General features: G+C 36.5%; 1 protein-coding gene across 1 annotated transcript; it reads right to left on the bottom strand.

Moving 5' to 3' along the window:
- Window positions 1-4291: 4291 nt before the first annotated feature.
- On the bottom strand, window positions 4292-4771 carry LOC127137320 (uncharacterized). The gene has a single exon (XM_051063791.1). It carries the CDS (start codon window positions 4769-4771, stop codon window positions 4292-4294), a length of 480 nt encoding a protein of 159 aa, XP_050919748.1.
- Between the last annotated feature and the right edge of the window lie 11853 nt (window positions 4772-16624).

The raw sequence follows: 16624 nt of genomic DNA, 5'->3' as shown, positions 1-16624 counted from the left end.
TGGAAACTTCATTTTGATGAAACAGTAAAACAATATGGATTCATCAAGAATGAAGATGAGCCTTGTGTCTACAAGAAGGTTAGTGGAAGCATGATATTTTTCTTGGTATTATATGTAGATGACATATTACTCATTGGAAACGATGTCCCTATCCCACAACAAGTAAAGTCTTGGTTGGGGAGATGCTTTTCTATGAAGGACCTAGGTGAAGCAACCTATATATTAGGAATCAAGATCTATAGAGATATATCACAAAAATTGCTTGGCCTAAGTCAGAGTACATACATGGACAAAGTGTTGAGACACTTTAATATGCATGATTCCAAGAAAGGATTCATACCTATGCAACATGGCATGTGTTTATCAAAAACATAATCCCCTTCAACTAAGGAAAAAAGGGATCGCATGAATAAGATTCCATATGCATCTGTAATAGGATCTATCATGTATGCCATGTTATGTACTCGACCAGATGTCTCGTATGCTTTAAGTGCAACGAGTAGGTACCAATCTGATCCCGGTGATGCTCATTGGGTAGCTGTCAAGAATATCCTTAAGTATTTGAGAAGGACTAAGGACTCATTGATGATATATGGAGGTCAAGAAGAGCTTGATGTAATTGGATACACCGATGCTAGCTTCCAGACAGATAAGGATGACTTTAGATCGCAATCTGGTTATGTGTTTTGCTTAAACGATGGCGATGTGAGCTGGAAAAGTTCAAAGCAAGATATAGTTGTTGATTCTACAACTGAGGCCGAGTATATTGTTGCCTCAAGTGCAGCAAAGGAAGTTGTTTGGATCAAAAAATTCATTAGTGAACTTGGCATAGTTCCTAGCATTATGGATCCCATTGGTCTCTATTGTGATAATAATGGTGTTATCGCACAAGCTAAGGAGCCTAGATCTCACCAACGATCCAACACATACTTAGGCGTTATCACCTCATTCGAGAGATAATAGATAGAGGAGATGTGAAAATATGCAGAGTACCTACACTTGACAATATTGCTGACCCATTGATAAAGCCTCTTGAACAACAGAAGCATGATGGGCATACTAGATCTATGGACATTATGGGTATGCCTGATTGGCTCTAGTGCTAGTGGGAGATTGTTGGTGTAAGCCCTAGAGGCCAATAATTTTGGTACTTGTATCGAATTATTTATTAATAATAAAAGACTTTTTCTTTATTATATTTGTTTAATAAAGTCCCTAAAATAGCTAGTTAGTTTAATGTATCAAGTGTGACTTAATCATGAGATCCCATTAAACATAAGGAAATTATTCTTAAAGTATCTGTAGTCGAGCTTTGTTGTGAAGTGGGATAACATTAAAGAATTAAGACTATTATGTATATAGACTGATGATCACATCTCATGGATCATGGATAAGGAGTTATCAAGTCTTAAACATAGGTATGAGTATTAGGAGTAATATTTTATTGGATTGACCCGCTATGAGAATCACATCTCATGGTGATAGTGGTGTATACCACCCTTCGACCTAAAACCACTATGAACCCTAGATGTAGAGTTGAGTGCTTTATTGTTGATCAAACGTTGCCCGTAACTGGATGACCATAAAGACAGTTGAAGGGTATTCCACGAAGCATGTTGAGGGACATGAGTGACCTAGATAGAATTTACCCGTCCTGCATAACAGGATAAATGTCTAAGGGTCCAATATTGAACTGGACAAGGATGACACGGTCTATGCCTTATATTCAATATAGACATAAGGGAAAAATGGTAATTGTACACACAAGTATTATCATAAAAGGATTTGTCAAATCACATGACATTTTCGTGTCTTGGGTAGCAGTGATGTGTTTCTAGATACCGCTCACTGTTTATTATGTTAAATACGTGATTTAATATAATTGCTAATGCCGCAAAAACCTACAAGGTCACACACAAAAGGACGGATTGATGAGGGATAGAGTAAATAAGGAACACCGTAAGGTACGGTGCACTTAAGTGAATTGTAGAACATCGTAAGGTACGGTGCACTTAAGTATAATACGAAATATGGTAAGGTACCACGCGCTTAAGTTATTTTGGTATATCATAAGATATGGGCCACATACACTTAAGTGTCCTTTTTAGCTTACAGCCCACACAAGTGGTTATATAAATAGAACCCTTGTGCAGAAGCATTTGTGGAGATGGAAATTTTGTTTCTCTCTCTCTCTCTCTCACTCAAAACCTTCATTTGTAGCAGCTAGCACTACGATTGAAGGAATCTGTTCGTGTGGACTAAGTAAGAGCGTTGTCATTACTCAACGTTTGTGATCACTCCTTAGATCTGCATCAAAGGATTCAATCGCCACAAGAGGTAATGATTTCTATCACTGATCATGCCCATTCGTAAGGATCAATAAAGGAGAAAATTTTAAATTTCGTTGCGTTTTGGATCGTTATTCTCCTTCAGTCTACTCCCATATTGAAGAGAAGGGGTTCGTCCCAATAGAAATATTTCACGTCGCGGAAGAACTTTTTCCTCTTGTTGGCACATCAATCCCTGAGGTGATATATTAGCCGCGAGGAAATTTACGAAGCCAGCATACCAAGGTACACTGATCACAACACAGGAAGATTCAATTTTTAGCGCTATCTCATCTAAGGCTTCTTCGTGACTTATCCAAATATCGACTGATGCTATCATCTTGTCATATGCAAAGTCATCATTGATAGGGATATCTCAGGTTTCAGGTACTCTAATCTGGAGAGATGGTCAGCTACCACGTTCTCAGTCCCTTTGTTATCGTAAATCTCTAAATTAAATTCTTGTAATAAAAGAATCCAATGAAGCAGTCTAGGTTTTGCGTCTTTTTTGCTTAATAAGTATCGTATGGTAGCATGATTTGTATATACGATGATTTTAGCTCCAACTAAGTAGGATCGGAATTTGTCTATTGCAAATACCACAACTAGGAGTTTCTTCTCTATTGTTGCGTAATTTAGTTGGGTTGCATCTAAGGTTCTGCTAGCATAGTAGATCACATGTAATCTTTTATCCTTTCATTGTCCTAAGACAGCGCCTATAGTGAAATCACTAGCATCGCACATAATCTTGAAGGGTTGGTTCCAATCGGGAGGTTGCATAATAGCTGCAGATATTAGTGCTTTCTTAAGAAGATTAAACGCCTCTAGACATTTTTCGTCAAAGGTGAATTCAACATCTTTCATTAGGAGGTCGGTTAAAGTTTTAGTTATCTTGGATAAATCTTTAATGAAGTGTCGATAAAAACCGGCATGTCCAACTAAACTTCGGATTTCTCTAATTGTTTTGGGTGGTTGGAGGCTCTTTATTATCTCTATTTTAGCTCTATCGACGTCAATTCCCCTTTTTGACACTATGTGTCCTAGGATTATTCCTTGTGTTACCATGAAATGGCATTTCTCCCAGTTTAGCACCAGATTAACTTGTACGCATCTTTCTAGGATTCTCTCTAAGTTATCCAGGCAGTTTTTAAAACTGGACCCGTATACTGAGAAGTCATCCATGAAAACTTCCATGATTTCATCCAGGAAGTCTGCGAAATTGACACCATGCATCGTTGGAAGGTTGCAGGAGCGTTACATAGTCCGAATGGCATCCATCAATAAGCAAAAGTGTCGTATGGACACGTGAAGGTTGTTTTTTCTTGGTCATCTGGGTGGATGGGGCTTTGGAAAAATCCAGAGTATCCATCTAAGTAACAGAAGTAAGAGTACCTAGCTAAATGTTCTAGCATTTGGTAAATAAACGGAAGGGGGAAGTGATCCTTTCGGGTTACTTTGTCCAGCCTTCTATAATCTATGCACATGCGTCATCCGCTTTCTATGTGTTTTGCTATTGATTCTCCTTTTTCATTTTGTACGACCGTGACACCCCCTTTCTTTGGTACTACATGCACAAAACTAACCCATGTATTATCAGAGATTTGGTAGATAATTCATGCATCTAGAAGTTTTAATACTTCTCAGTTGACTACATCACTCATTATAGGATTTATCCTTCTTTGGTGTTCTCTAGAAGGTTTAGAATCTTCCTCTAGCATAATCTGATGCATGCACACAGAGGGACTTATTCCTTTCAAGTCGGAGATGGTATAGCCTAGAGTTGCAGGGTATCTTCTTAAGACCTATAAGAGTTGATCGGTTTCGCCTCTGTTAAGCTTGGCATTTACTATAACTGGATGGTTGAGTTCTTCATCAAGATACTCGTATCTCAAGTTCTTGGGCAGTTCCTTAATCTCTATTGTGGGTTTCTTAATGCTCGGCATATGATCAGGGGTAAGTTATAATCATTCATTAAGGTTATCATCAATGTAAGGTCTAATTGACTTAAATCCATCGTCTTCCATTATGGGCGTCAAAGGTAGTTTTATTGTTTTGATATGCTCCTCCTTATCTAATTCTCTTATGCATTCATCAATGATATCAATTGCACAACAAGAGTCATCCATGGAGTGTGCTTTCATAAATTTGGATAGGATAAACTCTACCTTCTCGTCTCCTACTTCAAAAGTCATCTTACCTCTTTTTACATTTATCATGGCTCCAGTAGTTGATAAGAATGGTCTTCCTAGAAGGATAGGGATTTCTTCGTCCTCTTTAATATCCATTATGAAAAAGTCATTAGGGATATAGAGTTGTACTATTCTAACTGGGATATCTTCTAATATACCTATCGGGTACTTAACTGATCGATCAGCCAGTTGAAAGGACATCCTAGTTGGTTGCATGTCTTCTAGGTCTAGTCTTTCACAAACTGCTAAAGGCATCAAACTTACGCTTGCTCCTAAGTCCAATAATTATTTGTCTATGACATATCTTCCTAGAACACGTGGTATCGAAAAGCTTCCAGGATCTTTTTGTTTCTTGGCTAATTTGTTTTCAGCAATTGCATTGCATTCTAAGGGTTTGGGATCATTGAGCTTGCGCTTGTTTGTTAAGATGTCTTTTAGGAATTTGGCATATGATGGTATTTGGGTAATGGCTTCGGTGAAGGGTATCTCGACGTGAATTTTCTCAATTAATTTCACTAACTTCTTGTATTGGGTGTCTTGTTTAGTCTGTTTAAGCCTTTGTGAATATGGAATCGGTGGTAAGTAGGGTGACGGCGGTGCATATGTTTGATTTTCTTGGTTATCATTCACTGCCTCCTTATCATTAATATCCTTCTCTCTTTATTTTTTAGGTTCAGTGGGTTCCTCTTTTTGTTTTTCTAGAGTAGTCACAACATTTTCTTTTGGTTGTTTTGGAATTTTAGGCCCATCGTATTGAGTTCCTCTTCGTAGCGAAATAACATTAGCATGGACTTTAGGTTTAGGTTGAGGTTGTCTAGGGAGCAATCCTCCTAGTGTAGCCTGAGCAGCTTGTTGTTATGATACTTGAGAGATTTGGGTTTCAAGCATCTTGTTGTGGGTTACCATATAATCAACCTTGTTTCCTAATTGTAAAATAAGTTTGTTAATATGGACGTTCTAGTTCAGGAATTATTTATTTTGTCAAGCTTAACTCGTGATAAAATATTCCATAATCTTCTAAAGGTTTGACTTCTGAGACGTAGTTTGCATCAGTTGTGAGGGTCTTTGGGCTTGGAAACCTACTGGTCTTTGAGGAGCAGAGTTTTGGAAAAAAGTAGGGTTATTGTTCTTGTAAGAGAAGTTTGGGTGATTCCTCCATCCAGGGTTATAAGTGTTTGAATATGGGTTTCCTTGGGCATAATTGGCATGGTATGGGTTTGTTTCAACTAGTAGACTGCACTCGGTAGTCACATGTCCTAGTGTTCTACAGATTTCGCATACGGGATGCACTACAGCTACGGTAGTTATAGGGTTTATGATTAAGCTTTTGACTTTCTGGGTTACGGTGTCCATTTTGGCGTTCATATGGTTGAAGTTGTTAGCCTCGTAGATACCTTCTTTAGTCTCTTTCTTCTCTACTTGTACACGTTCTGTACCCCATTGGTAATGGTTTTGACCAATGTCCTCAATGAGTGTGCATGCCTCGGGATAAGGTTTGTTCATTAGCGCACCATCGGCGGCAACATCGATAGTCATCTTTGTGTTGTAGAGAAGTTCACTGTAGAAGGTGTGGATGATTAGCCATTATTCTAATCCATGATATGGACAAGCTCTTAATAGCTCTTTGTACCTTTCCCAAGCGTCGAAAAGGGACTCACCATCCCATTTAGTGAATCTGGTAATTTGGTTACGTAGGACGGTGATTTTACTAGGTGGAAAGTATCTAGCAAGGAATACCTTCTTCAAGTTATTCCGGGTAGTGATGGAATTGGCCGAAAGGGTATCCAACCATGATCGCGCTTTGTCTCTCAGGGAGAAAGAGAATAAAAGTATACGTATCATCTCAGGAGCCACATTATTGCATTTAAGTGTGCCGGCTAGCTGAATGAAGACTTTTAGGTGCTGGTTTGGGTTCTCTATTGGGAGACCAGCGAGCTGGTTCTATTGCACAATTTGCAACAAAGATGGCTTCAATTCAAAATTGTTAGCTGTAATAGTTTGGTTGATAATGCTCGAATGAGGATCTTCATTAGAGGGTAAGTTAAACTCTTTGAGTGACCTATGGTTTTGGTCTTATGTCATTGCTCTTTTGATTCGTTGTAGCAACAGTCGAGCTCTTACGTACTTTTCTGGTTCAGCTATTATATTTTCTAAAGTTTCGATGTTACGAGTTCTTCGCATTGACCGGAGAGGGTTTCCTTAATCTAGATGGTGTAACAACAGATTACGAAATTTGACGGCATTGGTCCCCGGCAATGGCGCCAAAAACTTGTACGCGATATTATGAGTATATCAGAATAACTAACTACAAGTGTACAATCCATCGCGTAGTTTTAAAAGACATCGATCCCACAGAGACCTAACGGTCAATCTATCGTTTTTAATTGTTACGGTGTTTATCTAAGGCGAATCAATTAAAAAAAGGTGAGATGAAATTAAATAACTTTAATAAATTCAGGCAAATAATATTGGGATGTGGCTTTCATCAAACAACAGTACTCTTGATTGCTTCTAAATAGGATCATTGTACGGGGCAATATTTTCTACTTTGAAAAGAATGTACTTGAATAGGAATTGTCACTTTCGCATATTCAAAACCGGATTTGGCTCTCTAATCTATACCGTCCACTGTCATGTGTGATTGGCGCTTAATGCGTTAAAGTAGTAAATCCTATTTTAAGAAATTAGATTCTTCACTTGGCTGAAAAGTAATTTTGATTGGAAAACTTAACTTAAAAGGGTTATGGGCTTTTGCTCTGGTAACCGGATCCTAAACCTACAAATGCATCCGTAAATAGTTTTAAAACCTCCTTCTAGAAATATTAGACTTTCCTAGTTAATTAAAAAAGTGCTTTCGCGGTATTCATTAATAAAAAACAAACCAATCTTATTCTTTAATGTCAGACGGATATCGATCTTACCCGATGTTTTCACGAATCTACTTTCGAGTGACTAATTAAATTAAACTCATAAAGATTGTATTAAAACCAAAACAGCCCACAGTCTAAATCCTAAAGAAGCAATAGTTAGAGTATCGTCAAGTGACGGTCCTCACATCCCAGCATTAATAAATTAGCTAGACATGCTTATGACAAACATGAAACCATAAGTTTGGAACTTAGAAGTAGACATTACTGGAAAAGTATTTTAAAACAATATGGTGAGATAAATAATACTTGGAAATAAAAGAAGTAGTGTGAGGCAAGATAAATAAAGTGCGGGTAAATAAATAAAGTGGTAATAAAATGCAAAATATGATAAAAACCTACTCCAAACGGAGGCTTGAATTTGATACAGAGTTAATTGATGAAGACTTGTAAAAGAATGTAAATGGAGGCAAGATTAAAATGCGGGAAAATAAATTGCTCCAAACTTCGTACAAACTCAATGCTCTATGGTGCTATAACCCCTCGATGTGACGAGTTATAACTTTTGATTGGTAATTTAAGTGCTTAAGATTATGCTAAGCTTGGATGCTTTGAAAAATAAAGTTTGAAGCCTATTTATAATGTTCCAAAAACCTAAAGTGCCATGTGAATATTTCTCATTTCGTGAGAGGAAAAATAGGGGAACATGGGAAAAGTTGAAGACCAAGTGAGTCCATTTTCTAACCGCTGGCTTTCACAAAGGATGGCGAACGCCATGTCAAGGTGGCGAACGCCATCTTCCCAACATGTGTAAGAGTGGGTCAATCCACCCGTTGGTGCGTGGGACACGTCATTTCTAATATGGCTTTCCCCATGCAAATATCCATTTTTTCATTGTTTAGCATCCAAATAGTTTCCTTTCTTCACATACGGTCCCAATATGGTTAAATACCTTAAATATAGATAAAGTACCCACATAACACTGGAAATAGAGATAAAACGATAGCAAAACATGTACAAAACGAGTCAAAATAACGGTGTAATTTGGTGTTATCAGAGGCTTCATATAATATGTGAAGTTAAGCTTTATCAGAGTCCATAGCCTAGATTATATAGATTACAAAGTGTATTCAGAGTGATGCTTGAAAGTATCAGAGTCTATAGTAATTTTGAATAAGAAATGCATAAGCATTTACTGGTTTATTCAGATCCTAGACTGTTGGAGAAGTATATCCTTTGTTCATTGACTTCTAGTTAGAGGCTTCATATAGTAGTTGTTGAAGCTTGAGTAGAGTTCATAGGCTTGATCTATCAGAGTCTTTTGTCAGAACCGTTCTTATAGTAGTTGTTGTAGGAATGTTGACTTTGATAATCCTGAAGCTTTGACTTTTCTTTAACCACACCTTTGTATTTTTCCTTTTATGCGGAGTGTTTCTTCTCTTTAAAATATACTTTCAACTTTCTTCAGACTTCGTCTGCATTCAGATTTGACTTCTTCAAAGTCTGAATTTATTTTCTTTTATCTGCGCACTTAACAATAATAATCAGAGTACACAGATGTTCTCTACACTTTGTTATTATCATAACTAAGAATAGTTGTAGAAGCAAACTTGTTCCAACATGATAGACTCTTATAACCTTTAAGACCTTGATTTTATTGAGTATAATATCACGTGTAGAGGTCCAATTTGCCATGGTGGCTCAAGAGTTTATGAAAGATTATATAAGGTTTGTGTAATGAAACCTGGATATTTCAATTTCCTGATTCTTTGGTTAAAGTGGTCATTCACTTTGAGTTTTATGGTCACCATCCAATTCTTGCTAGGAGAAAGGAAAAAAAGTTCAAATATGAGATTATTTAGATTCTAAAATACACTTATGAAGGCATTATTTGGTGTGCATGGAAAGTTAATAATAACTTTATCAATAATTTATACTAAGTTCGAACTCAAGTTGTGAACTTGAATATGCATACTCTTCAAAGTATCCAAAAGTAGAAAAACCACCTTGTGGGAAGATTTAAAGGTATCCAATTTTCTATGCAGTATGAGATACTTCAAAATAGTATTAGACCTCTGGAAAAGATGATTCAACAAGACATGGCTAATATGTTTTACCAAGAGCGGCTAACTTGGTTCCAATTGTCTAAAGCAAAATGGTTGGTCGATGCGGACAAGAATACCATATACTATCATGTCAAGGAAACTCAAAGGAGAAGAAAGAACATTATCACAATGTTAAGAGACGGGCATGAAGATTAAATTGAAGACTTAAATAAGATCAAGAAGATGATTAATAATTGTTACCAAAATTTATTCACAGTTAAGGTTAAAACTACTAGCTTGGTCCGGACTAGGAATACCTTCCCCAGGTTATATGTTACTATGATTTCTCTGTTAAATAAGGATCTTATTAATGATGATATTAAGAATTCAGCGTTTGACATGGCTTATTAGAAAGCTCCAGGCCCAGATGGATACTCATCTGGATTTTACCAAAACACTTGGAATATAATATGGGCAATGTGTGCATTTATATCAAGAATTTATGGGATAATCATGATTTTATAATTGAGTTCAACTAAAATGATATATGTTTAATTCCTAAAGTCTCATATCCTAAATATGTTCATCATCTTAGGCTTATTTACATTTGTAATTCAATCTATAAAATCTTGAGCAAGGCCATGGTTAATAGATTGAAGATGTGTATGAAGTTGCATGCCTCTGATACCTCAAGGGTTATTGTTTTGATCACTTATGTTTCAATTTTTTATTTTAGTTTTTATGCCATTGAGTCTCCTCGTCAATTGTGAATTTTTATATTAAATTTTAGATCTATATTTTAGAATGCATAAATCAAAGTGTTTGACTATAGTCTAAGCAATATGATTGAAATTAATATGTTGAGTTTTTGAATCAAGAACTATGCTTGAGAATGATTATAGTAGAATCTCAAAATACTTTGAACTTTTTATAAAATGAGATTTTACTTGTGTGACTCGAATCACACAGATTGTCTGACTCGAATCAAACTCACAAAGAGCTCAGTAATGCATTTCCAATTTTTCTGATTTGAATCACATAAAGGTTTGATTCAAACCGCAACACTCTGATTCGAATCACATGATTGCCTGATTCGAATTATACTAAAATAGAAATTCTAATGGTTTCCTCTGGAACTCTGATTTGAATCACCAGTTTGTCTAGTTTGAATCAAGTGAATCGAATCCCAGATCTTGTGACTCAAATCACACGAATGGGTTTCATATAGTTTTTGCTTCTTTATTCAAATCACTTGTTTTTAGATTCCAATCAAAACTCTTGTTTTTAACTCGAATCATGCACCATTTTCTCTCATTTTTGTGCTAGATCTCATATATATATATATATATATATATATAATATATATATATATATATATATATATATATATATATATATATATATATATATATATATATATATATATATATATATATATATATATATATATATATATATATATATATATATATATATATATATATATATATATATATATATATATATATATATATATATATATATATATATACTAGTTTCTCTCAAAACCTTCATAGTGTTAGAAAACATACACTTCCGATATTGATTTGAAAACTCACAACTCACTTGTTCTCTCATATTTTCAAAATATTTTTGAATCTTTCTTGAACACTTGCAAATGAACTCACTCATCTTCTACCTCATTCTTTTTCCATTGTTACATGGATTTCAATATCATCTTTGGAGATTCGTTGAGAAGATGCGGTCATTGAATTTAACGTTTCTTTGAATATTTGGTTAAGATTTCAGAGGTTCGTAAGGTGTGTAGTGTTGTGGCTGGTTTTAATAATTCAAGTGGAAAATAAGGAGGTTTTCTCTCCAGGTTCATCTTGGTAGTGTTGTGTGGAAGCCTACATACAAGGTGAAGTTCTTCTCAATCTTCGGATAGACCAACGCTAAAGATACTGGTAGGATCAAGTAAAGATAATTATGGAACGAAGACTTTGGAGCAAGATTGTTAGGGCTTGAAGATTTAAGGTGATTTCGCGTAGAGATTTTCCAAGAGATTAGTTTGAATATTGTGTACAAGTCAAGGGATCGAGATAAAAGATTTTTATATTTTTAATGTTATTTGGATTTTGTGATTGTACTAAAGCCGTGTAATTTTGTCAAAAATCATAGTGGAAGACCAATAAATTTCAATGGGAAACCATTGGAGATTGGATTAAGCTTAGCGAGGACGATAGATGAACCTCTCTCTCTCTCTCTCTCTCTCTCTCTCTCTCTCTCTCTCTCTCTCTCTCTCTCTCTCTCTCTCTCTCTCTCTCTCTCTCTCTCTCTCTCTCTCTCTCTCTCTCTCTCTCTCTCTCTCTCAATTTCATAGAAATTGCATGTTAGGTTGTTCTTTATTGCTTTCTTAGAATCGTATGTTGTTATGTTTATCCTTGGTAGCGATTTATTTGTTAAAGTGTAGATTTTGTTATAATAGACAGTTTGAGTTTGTCTTGTTGAAGATTAAACTGAAAATTGTGATTGTATAATTCACACCATATTAAAATTGTAAAAATACACATCTTTATATATATATATATTGATGGGAAAATAGAAAGTGTATTATTTTTCTCACTGTAGTAATAAAAGGGAAATTCCCCGTTTGTCGATCTCAAGGACTGCTTGACGATACAGAGTTTATAGATTGTTTCAATTAGACAAAAGCCTTTGGTTTTTGTGTTGTGAGTAATTATACTACCAATTGCAAATAAATAAAACAAGTAAAAAGGTTGAACGAGATACAAATGAGAGAAGATTGCTAGGGTTCGGTGAATGAAACTTCCTGTAACAGATATAATTTATGAAGGCTTAGACATTATTCCTGTCAAATTAATTCCGGTCCTCAAGGTTATCTATTCCTAATTCCTTAGTGAAAAGACCTTTGATTATGTAACCTAATTACTATGTCCATAAATAATTAAGTTCATACTCAAGCATTCAAATATCAAGAATTACCGGTCAGATAGAAAATCCCTAGTCCTAGGTTATTTTTACTATCCAAAGTTCTTATCCAGATCAATGAATAATCGCTGTCCAGCTTAAACTATTCATATTAATCATCATTCGTTGGTCCGACGAATAAAGCATAAAGAACAGAAATAAGAACAAATCAATGGAAAAGAAGAAATAATCAATGCATTCATAAACATCAAATCTGTCACATTCAGAATCAGGGTCACCCCCCTAGCAATGGGGGGTTTAGCTACTCATAATCGAAATAAAAACAAAGATTAACATTGTTGTCATTACAGAATTTCGTGAGGAATCAATCTTCAATCGTCGGAAAACTCTTGAACATATGAATCCTTTGATAATCGTAGAGTCTCCAGCTCTCAAAACGCGTCTCTTTTCTCTCCAAATCGTCCAACCCCCGGAAAATCGTGTTCTCCCCTCTAAATAGCTATGCAGTTGGGCTTTTCCTGATTTTGGGGGCCATACGCGTATTGCCCAGTCTGATACGCGTATTGCCCAGTCTGGTACGCGTACTGCCCAGTCTGGTACGCGTACTGCACGTAAGCCAGCCTCTGATACGCGTATTGCCCAGTCTGGTACGCGTATTGCCCAGTCTGGTACGCGTATCACCAGTTTGGTACGCGTATCACCAGAAACTTGTCTTTTTGCTTGATTTTCAACCCCTCTGGGCATTTTCGTACGATACGCGTATTGGGAAGGTCCATAGCGTATCAAGTAAGGCCATACGCGTATGGACAGTAGATTCTCCAAGAATTTGGTTTTTTCTTCCTTTTTCTTGCTCGGGCTTAATTTGGCATCTGACGTTTGATCCCCTGAGCTTCCAGACTACTTTTTGACCTGCTAACATACCCAAAAGTGTAAAATATCCTCAAGAAATTCATAAGTAACAACATACTTCATATTATAGAATTGAGCTTATATCTAACTAAAAATGCTTCAGTTTACGCAGTTTACCTGACTTATTTACGGTTAAACAGTGGAATGTCTAGCATAAATGGTGACTGATCACAACCCCAAACTTAGCTTGTTGCTTGTCCTCAAGTAACATTTTATTACCAAACGATCATGTCACCCCAAACTTACTGTAAAACAGTTCTTACCACAATACTGCTGAAATCTTTCGCACTGGACCTCTTGATGTTTTTCAAATTTTCTGATTCTTCCACATGGCCAACGAGCTAGAAACTCTTTCCCTCATTGATATGACTTTACCTGTCAACTTATATCACACTCTCACCAAGTCTCTCTGGGTTAAAGTGTTATCACTCTCAAATCACAATATGCAATATCAAATCAGAAGTTTGAATAAATTCTCTCATCCTATCAACATGTACAATCACACACACTTTTTGAGGTCTTTTTGGGTTGTAACGGGGCTTTGGTTTAGGTAGGGTATGAAATTGGAACAACGGTTTTTGGGTCTTTTGGTTCAGAGTACATGAAATCATTCTCTCACTACGTTTCTTTCCTATTATTCCTGTAGGGTTTTGCAATCCTCTTTTCCTTTTATCTATAGTGAATGTAGCATTTTTCAAAAGTTGTTCTTTTATTGTTTTTTCGCTTTTCTCTTTCTTTCTTTTCATGTTGTTGTTGTTTTTCTTTCTTTTTTTTTCTTTTTCTCTTCTTTTTTTTTCTTCTTTTTTTTTATACGACATTCACTTACTATTCACGTACTGCAAAGTTACCCCAAACTTAAAGGTTGCTATTCCAACAGCAACCTCAAACTTAGATAGAAACGTAGAGATGAAATCAATCCTCACATACTCTGAACAGGGTAGGATAGGTATAAGGTCATGGCTTTAGAGAAACGGGTATATCAGAAATAAATGATTAACAGGCTCAACAGGGTAAAACAATGGATAATAATAATAATGGGATGGCTAGAAAGGCTCTAGGTGATAAACAAAAAACATGCCTCAGTGTGTGTAGTCGTACAGCTAATAATAACAAAAGAACATACGCAAACTAAGATTGATAAAGACATACCTGATATCTCTCATATGATGATAAGTGTTCGGCTTTTTATGATCTCACCAGGACGGGTTAAGCTGACTTGTTCTATCATACCTCTGAGTTCAAAGCTCATGCTCGTGGTTCTGCGGTTAATCTTAACCAGTGCGTCCAATCATAAACAACAGTATCTACAGTCAGGGGACTGAAAGAGAGGACGCCCCAAGTATTTGGTGTAAGTGATCAAGATAACCAATAGCCAGACATAGTCACATATCTAACGAAATAAACAGGACACTGGAGGTAAACAAAATCAAATTCATTAGATTAAGCCAACCCATAATAGGTGATTACATCCAAGCAAAAGAAAATAAAAATTGAATAAACCAAAAAGAAAAATACACAAAGAAATTTCAAACCTCCCTTGGGTTGCCTCCCAAGCAGCGCTTCGTTTAACGTCGCATGGCTCGACGGGACACCTCATACTCAGATGAGTTTAACAGTTTCAATTGGTCCCCCTTCACCGGGATCATATGGTTTCAACCTCTGACCATTAACCTTGAAGGTGTCGCCATTCTTCTCATTTAAAACACCAATACCACTTTTATGTTTCTTCAGTACCTTTTCATCTTCTAATTCTGGTGAAGCTCTCAGATCCTCCCACCTGCGTGGGTTGTATTTCCTCCAAGGGGTTTGTGTATCCAGCATAGCAAGCACTTCTTTTTCTTTTTCCTCATCCTTCTCCTCCATCTCTCTGACCGACAGACTAAGAACTCTTTCTAACGGTAATTCAGGGAACTTTCTTTGAATTGTGCTCGTTACTATTTGATCAATCACTTCCACGGAGTGGTTTGTACACATATTCTCTTTATGTTTCATAGTATCTCGGACATCAATTCTGAGCTCTTCATCATACACCTTTAGGGTCATGGTACCTTCCTCCATATCTATATTGCATCTCCCTGTTTCTAAGAAAGGTCTGCCCAGAATCAGAGGTATCTCTTCATCTTCTGGCATTTCCAAAATTACAAAATCAACAGGAAAAACAAATTTATCAACTTTGACCAGAACATCCTCAACTACCCCAAAAGGTCTCTTCACTGAGTGGTCAGCAAATTGAAGTGTCATTCTGGTATCTTGAACATTTCCAATTCCTAGCTTCCTGTAAATAGACAAAGGCATAAGGCTAACACTAGCCCCCAAATCAATCAGCGCCCTTTTAAAGGACCTATCTCCAATGGTACACGGGATAGTCACAGAACCTCTATCTGGCTTCTTCACTGGAATCTTCATACCCTGCAAAATAGCACTACAAGTTTCAGTTAGTATAACAGGGTCAGCGTCAGTGGTGCGCTTCTTGGAGATGATGTCTTTCATGAATTTCGCATAGATAGGCATCTGCTCGAGTGCCTCAGAGAATGGAATATTGATTTCTAATTTCCTGAACAACTCCATGAATTTCTGAAAAAATTTCTCATCTTGCTTCTTCTTTTTGTTTCTTTGTGGGAAAGGAAGCTTAATGATGGGTTTTGGTTCAGGGAGCTTTTCTTGTACCAACGGCGGTATTACAATTTCTTCCTCAGATGGTGTCTTGTTTTCTAAGATTTCTAGGTCCACTTCAAGCAACTGATCTTCTTCTTCATCCTTCTTCTTACGATCTTCAACATATCTTCCGCTTCTTGTTGTTACCGCACTCACATTATGGTGCTCCCTCGGATTTGTCACTGTTGCACTAGGTAATGCACCCGGTGTTTGAAAATTTGTTATCTGTTGTGCTATCTGACCCAATTGAATCTCCAGATTTTTAATGGATGCATTTGTGCTCTTCTGATTATTCCTGGTCTCCTCCTGAAATTGCATATTCTGAGTTGCCATCTTCTCTATAGCAATCTCCCAATCCGCTTTCTTCGGTATTTGTTGCTGATAAGGTTGCTGTTGCGATTGATATTGTGGTTGGTAAGGTGGTTGTTGTTGTGGAGGTCCTTGATTCTGAATATTACCTTGCTGATCTTTCCAAGAGAAATTAGGATGATTTTTCCACCCCGGATTATATGTATTTGAGTAGGGATTATTTTGCCTCAGGTAATTTATAGCTTGCACTTGTTCTGCGGTTGCAACACAATGCATGGTAAAGTGTGGTCCACTACAAATCTCACAAATCATGGTCGGAACCGGTTGAACTTGAGCAACAGTCTGGGTACCTAAATTCATAGCTTTCAATCTTCTTTCAACCTCAGCAGCAA

The sequence above is a fragment of the Lathyrus oleraceus genome, chromosome 4 (genome assembly GCF_024323335.1).
Source record: "Lathyrus oleraceus cultivar Zhongwan6 chromosome 4, CAAS_Psat_ZW6_1.0, whole genome shotgun sequence".
Lineage (NCBI taxonomy): Eukaryota > Viridiplantae > Streptophyta > Magnoliopsida > Fabales > Fabaceae > Lathyrus > Lathyrus oleraceus.
Note: the sequence above shows the minus strand (reverse complement) of the source record. Positions and strands in the feature narration are given on the sequence as shown.